This window comes from Palaemon carinicauda, chromosome 14 (genome assembly GCF_036898095.1).
Source record: "Palaemon carinicauda isolate YSFRI2023 chromosome 14, ASM3689809v2, whole genome shotgun sequence".
In the NCBI taxonomy this organism is placed as follows: domain Eukaryota; kingdom Metazoa; phylum Arthropoda; class Malacostraca; order Decapoda; family Palaemonidae; genus Palaemon; species Palaemon carinicauda.
In genome coordinates, this window is record NC_090738.1 from 38,067,563 (window position 1) to 38,074,500 (window position 6,938).

Sequence of the window (6,938 nt, forward strand, 5' to 3'; positions counted from 1 at the left end):
TTAAATAATAACATCAAAATTACTCATGTATACTACTGACCTAGATTAGCAAATGGAAGCGAGTGCCTAGTAAGTTATGCTAAGTTATTGACTTCCCTGGGGGTCCAAACAGTACGTAAAATTAATCATTTAAAGGTTCCGGTCGAAGGGCTGTGAGTTAAGAATGGTATGGCATAGCGAGGACTATGGTGGACTAGAGGGAGGAGAGGAAAATATTATTATTATTATTATTATTATTATTATTATTATTATTATTATTATTATTATTATTATTATTATTACTTGCTAGGCTACAACCCTAGTTGGAAAAGCAGGATGCCATAAGCCCAGGGACTCCAACAGGGAAAACCCAGTGAGGAAAGGAAACAAGGAAAAATAAAATATTTGAAGAGGAGTAACAACATTAAAAAAATATCTCATAAATAAACTATAGAAATTAAAAGAAAAAAAAAGAGGAGGAAAAATAAGATAGAATAGTGTGCCAGAGGATTATGGTGAGCAGAGAATGAATGTAATACTTGAATATTCACGCTGTTTATACTTCATTCAAAGAGCAGTCAGCAGCAGCTTACAATTTTCGAGAATTATGCTGGTCTCGTATTTCATCCTTAATGAGATGCTTATGATCTTAGCAGTCCCGGCACTTGATAATCATCACTTTGATCACGACTTTCGTAACTGTATTTGATTGGCGGAGTAATTTAAAATGGAAGTCTAGCTCCAAATGTTTTCAAATTGTCGAATAATATTCCTTGTCCTTATTTGAACACGTGGAGTTTCGAAATTACAAACTGGGTGCAAAAGGATTAGTATTCAGCAGACTCACTTCGAGTTTCATAATCGCTTCATGATTCGTGTTTGATTTTTTTCTGTTATTCATCTTGAATTAGAATTTATTTCACATCTCCCTAACGAAACAGGGCTGCTTTACTCACTGAAGCCCTTGAGCTTGTATTCTAAAGTACTTTATCAATTAGGGTTTCAATTTGGCTACTGCTATTACTAATAATAATGATATTAAAAACATCAGTAGGAGTAGAAATAATAATATTAGTTACAGATAGTAGACTGTGATTCCTTCAGTAACAAATAGCTCCCTTGAGCGTCTCTAATCATGGTGTGTTCGCAGCATCGCTACTCTTCTTCTTCCCCACCGTTTCCTACATTAAGGGGTCGGTTGCCTGATGCGCCCTCTCCAATGCCCTCTATTAAAGGCACCCTCTTCCACCAGACCTCTTCTCCCCATATCATCCTTCAACTTATCTTGCTGTCTAATAATCTACCTCTCTTTTTCTTTCTTACTGTTATCTCTACATTAAGGGGTCGGTTGCCTGATGCTTATATATGTTAATGCCTTGAAGTAAAAAAAAAATCAAGGTTATCCATAAACCCTAAATATTTTAGCACTTGCTGATAAAGCACCACACTAATTAGGGAATATCATTATATCACAAAAGTAAATAAAATGTAAAAAATAACCGAAAATAGCTTCAATTTTTTAAAACACAAGTCGAGCACTGCTTGAAGAACAAGACAATTCAATGCCTTATTATTATTATTATTATTATTATTATTATTATTATTATTATTATTATTACTACTAGCCAGGCTACAACCCTAGTTGGAAAAGCAAGATACTATAAGACCAAGGGGTCCAACAAGGAAAAATAGCCCAGTGAGGAAAGGAAATAAGGAAATAAATAAACGATACACGAAGTAATAAAAAATTTAAATAAAATATTTTAAAACCATTAACAACATTAAAACAGACATTGATACATAAACTATAAAAGGACTTATGTCAGCCTGTTCAACTTGAAATCATTTGCTACAAGTTTGCATTTTTGAAGTTTCACTGATTCAACTACCCGATTAGGAAGATCATTCCACAACTTGGTAACAGCAGGAATAAAACTTCTAGAGTACTGTGTAGTTTTGAGCCTCATGATGGAGAAGGCCTGGCTATTAGAATTAACTGCATGCCTAGTATTACGAACAGAATTAAAGTGTCGGCTAAAAGATGAAAAAACTGTGGAATGTGTCAATTATCGTTATTTTAACTGATGGAATAAAATTCGAATATTGCACAATAGAAACAAGAAAAACATTCAACCTTTCAATATGTAATTAGAATCAATCTTTTATCCAGTGAAGGTTGCAAGAAAATATGTTAAGAAACACCACTTTGTAAACGAGCCACTGAAATTGAAATGATATCTGATATATAATTAAAGTAAGATATTCGTCCCCGATGTTTTCAGATGAAAAAAAATTAGGTCTCTCTCTCTCTCTCTCTCTCTCTCTCTCTCTCTCTCTCTCTCTCTCTCTCCACACTGACAAGACAGAATATATATAAACCATATTTGATTGTACGTTATCTAATATACACAAATTAACATTAACATTAATAATTTTAAGTAAAAAGGATTGGCGTTAGACAAAAAAAAAAAAACAAGACAATGGTCACTTCCGCACCCATCCTTAAATGCACAGCCACGAATGAGCTCCAAGTGCGGAAAACTTCCACAATATTAGTTTATAAAAATTATCCTTTATCAATTTCATTTTTTCATTAATGAGTAAATGGTGAACTTTAATTGGAGCAAAACTCTACAGAAGAGGAAGACAACACTTAAAAATTAACATTAAAAAAACGGAAAATGTCTGGCAACATTTATTTCATGATTTTACTGTTTTAAAAACGGATATATTGCCGTAAAGGAGTGATATTACGGTCAACAAATCGTAAAAGATAAAGTATGGTAAAATTACGGCCGCCTGTATTTTACTGAAATACGGCTAAGAACAGTATATTTTTACGGAGAATTTTCGATTAAAATCACGATCTTTTTTAACAGTGTACGAAACTGTCCGTTCTCATTTTGTAGTAACACAATATCATAACAGAAATTTAAATACATTTCCGAAAATAATACTGCAAATAGACAGGCGTCTTATGTTAGTAATGTTATATTTGCTGAGATAAAATGAGTCTTTTCACAATAATGAAAAAATGGGAAAACATTGAAGAAACCCGCATTCAATAGAGTACCTTGTGAACACAACTGCCAAATGCCTTCAGGTAATGTTTATAACAGTAAAATATGAATGGACATACATATCCTGATTCTCAAAGGAATATTCTCGTAACAATATTATTACTAACCTCAATGTCATAACTCCTACAAAGCCACCAGAAAATAGAAGTCACTACGTCACTAACTTTCCGTCCAGGATTGAATCACCTCTGTTTTACAACACGGAATTAGAAAGCTACTTTCTGAATCACTTGTACAACCCGCTGATGAAATGGCGTTTCTTCGATCGTCCTAAGGTAATAGGTTGTGTGTTGTTATGAAGAGAATGATGAATAATACACTGCTGCACAGGCAACGAAAACAAGACGGTTGATAATTGAGAGTGAAGTTGTGAACACAGTTTTGCCCAGGTACTACTGACTGCTTGGCGAGTCCAACACTTGTTGATACATACATCTGTTGGTGACACAGTTGCCAAGTAGTATTTACTGAACACAGTGACGAACTGAGGCTTATCAGCTGTCGAGATAACAGATGGGGTTAACAGTCTAACGTCAGGTGTGTAACTTCATTGTTACAAAAACACCGTAATTCAATTCTGAAATTCTCCGTAAGAATATACTATTCTCAGCCATATTTCAGTAAAATACAGACAACTGTAATTTTTACCATACTTTGTTTTTATCTTTTACGGGTTGGTAACCGTAATATCACTCCTAAACGTCAATATATCCGTTTTTTGAAACTGTAAATGCCTGACAACATTTATTCCAGGATTTTAACCGTTTTTCACGGCAATTTTTTTGACAGTGTTGATGCAACAGCAACCAATCTTCCTTCAAAAGGTTTAAATGCCACTCATGAATGGCAATGGAAAGGAACAGTGACATTGCCCTATCAAGCAGGACAATGCCCTACAGACTGACCATATATCATATGATCAGCGACCAAGCTCCCTCTCCACCCAAGCTAAGATCAAAGAGGGCCAGGCAATGGCTGCTGATGACTCAACAGATAGACATATAGGCACCCCTAAAACCCCCCCTATCCTTAGCTCACAAGTGTGGTGAGGTTGCAGCGACCAAAAAAACTGACGAGTTTGACCAGGACTCTAACCCCACAGTCTGGCGTTCACCGGTCAGGGACGTTACCACATCGGCCACCACAACCACAATTCTTGTCGAATTGAACCATGAATGGATTCTATAATCATAGACGAGAGCTTAAAAAAAGCATACAGCCAAAGTTATGAAACACCATGCCTCCAGGGAGAATGAATCTCAGACATAACAATTTTTTTTCCCCCTAAGAAACGTGGATATTGTTAACATCATGCGGGGCTCCTGCCACTGTTAAAAAATTGCATTAAAACAACGGCAAATGCCTGGAAACAATTATTCCAGGATTTTCACTGTTGTAACAACGGATATATTGACGTAAAGGGGTGATATTACGGTCACCAACCCGTGAAATATAAGAACAAAGTATGGTAAAATTACGGTTGTCTGTATTTTACTGAAATACGGTTTTAGAACAAGTATATTTTTACTGAGAGTTTCCGATTGAAATTACGGGTTTTTAACAGCGTGTAATGGGCCCAACAATTATTTATTTCACTCACCGCTTTAAACAAGGCCGAAATAAACCAGATACGTGAAATTATAAATATGGTTTCCATTACCTCTCTCTTGAAGTGTTTCCCTTTCACAGTTACTGACAGAATAGCAGCAAAAAAAAAAAAAAAAAAAAAAAAAAATACAAAATTAACGAAATTGGGACAGTAATTACCTTTTCATAAAACTTGATTGAAAGGGGGTCTCCTCCGGGCATAATAATAATAATAATAATAATAATAATAATAATAATAACTAGTGGGGCGCAGAGCTCCGCCACGGCTGCTTATTTCTCGACCTTTTGCCCGACCTTGACCTTTGGCCTTAACATGTATTAATTGGCGTGGATTTTCATACACTCAAATATGAACCAAGTTTAAAACCTCTGTGACAACGATGTCCAAACTTATGGCTGGTTACGTGAATCGGACATCTTGCGTGACCGTGACCTTGACTTTTAACCTTTACCTTCCAAAATTTAATAATTCTCAGCTTTTTACATACTAGGTAATCCCTGCAAATTTCATTACTCTGCGATAAAAATTGTGGCCAAGAAGCTGTTCTCAAACAAACAAACAAACCCAAAGACACAAACAGGGGGTAAAACCTAACCTCCTTCGAACTTCGTTTGCAGAGGTAATAATAATAATAATAATAATAATAATAATAATAATAATAATAACTAGATGGGCATTCAATATAGCACAAACCCCCGCCGCGGCAGCTTATCTCTCGACCTTGCCCTTGACCTTTGACCTTAACATGTATTATTTGGCATACATTTGCATACACTCAAATATGAACCAATTTTGAAGCCTCTGTGACAACGATGTCCAGACTTATGGCTGATTACGTGAATTGGACATTTTTCTTGACCTTTCAAAATCTAATAATTTCCATCTTTTTACAAAACAGTTAAACCTGCAAGTTTCATTACGCTACAATTAAAATTGTGGCCAGGAAGCTGTTCAAAACAAACAAACACACACCAACAAAGACACAAACAGGGGGTAAAACCTAACCTCCTTCCAACTTCGTTTGCGGAGTTAATAATAATAATAATAATAATAATAATAATAATAATAATGATGATGATGATGATGATGATAGTAAAAGTTCTTTCAAGACAACTTGAGCAGTGAAATCAAGAATAGGCGTGCATTCGTTCGTTCGTTTTAGATCGCCTTGCCTCCAGCAAGACACGGGCTCTTGCGTTGGAAGCCCGCAAGAAGAAGAGACTCCTCAAGATACTAGATATTAAACTGTCTAGATATATTAAAATCTTTTCAAGAGCTTCTGAGAGAGTTATTAGTTCTCCGTATTACAGTAACTGGTTGATATTACCAAAGCTATGCTAGATTTCGATAGCTCTAGAGCTCTTGAAAAGATTAAAGATATAAATAATAAAACGAAGGGAAGGGAAGATGTAATAGCAACAGTATTCGTGACAATAATAATAATAATAATAATAATAATAATAATAATAATAATAATGATAATAATAATAATAATAATAATGACTAGAGAGGATGATTGATGAATTTACTATGGTATAACCTTATTTTCTAATATCAAGAACTGGTTAATTAATGCATAAAACATTAAGTCTATTATTATCATTAATATTATTATTATTATTATTACTTGCTAAGAAACAACCCTACTTGGAAAGGCAAGATGCTATAAGCCCAAGGGGTCCAATAGGGAAAACAGCCTAGTAAGGAAAGGAAATAAGGAACTAAATAAACTAAATGAGAAGAAATTAGCAATTCAAATAAAACATTTTCAGAATGGTAACAACATTGGAATATATCTTTCATATACAAACCTATAAAACTTTCAAAAACAAAAGAAAGAGAAATAAGATAGGAAAGTGTGCCCGAATGTACCCTCAAGCAAGAGAACTATAACCCAAGACCGTGGAAGACCATGGTACAGAGGCTAGGGCACTACCCAAGACTAGAGAACAATAGTTTGATTTTGGAGTGCCCTCCTCCTAAAAGAGCTGCTAACCATAGCTAAAGAGTCTCTTCTACCCTTAACAAGAGAAAAGTAGCCACTGAGGCTATGGCACTACCCAAGACTAGGGAACAATGGTTTGATTTTGGAGTGTCCTTTAAAGAGTCTCTTCTAGCCTTAACAAGCGAGAAGTAGCCACTGAGGCTATGGCACTACCCAAGACTAGGAAAAAAATGGTTTGATTTTGGAGTGTCCTTTAAAGAGTCTCTTCTAGCCTTAACAAGCGAGAAGTAGCCACTGAGGCTATGGCACTACCCAAGACTAGGAA

The 6,938-nt window shown here is 35.2% G+C and overlaps 1 protein-coding gene across 1 annotated transcript in view; it reads right to left on the bottom strand.

Moving 5' to 3' along the window:
• LOC137653169 (carboxylic ester hydrolase-like) overlaps window positions 1-3,474 on the bottom strand; it is a 40,936-nt gene extending 37,462 nt beyond the window's left edge. Inside the window, exon 1 of the mRNA XM_068386547.1 lies at window positions 3,167-3,474. Coding sequence (XP_068242648.1) covers window positions 3,167-3,177 — 11 coding nt within the window. The 5' untranslated portion in view covers window positions 3,178-3,474. The remainder of the gene's footprint in view (window positions 1-3,166) is intronic.
• Between the last annotated feature and the right edge of the window lie 3,464 nt (window positions 3,475-6,938).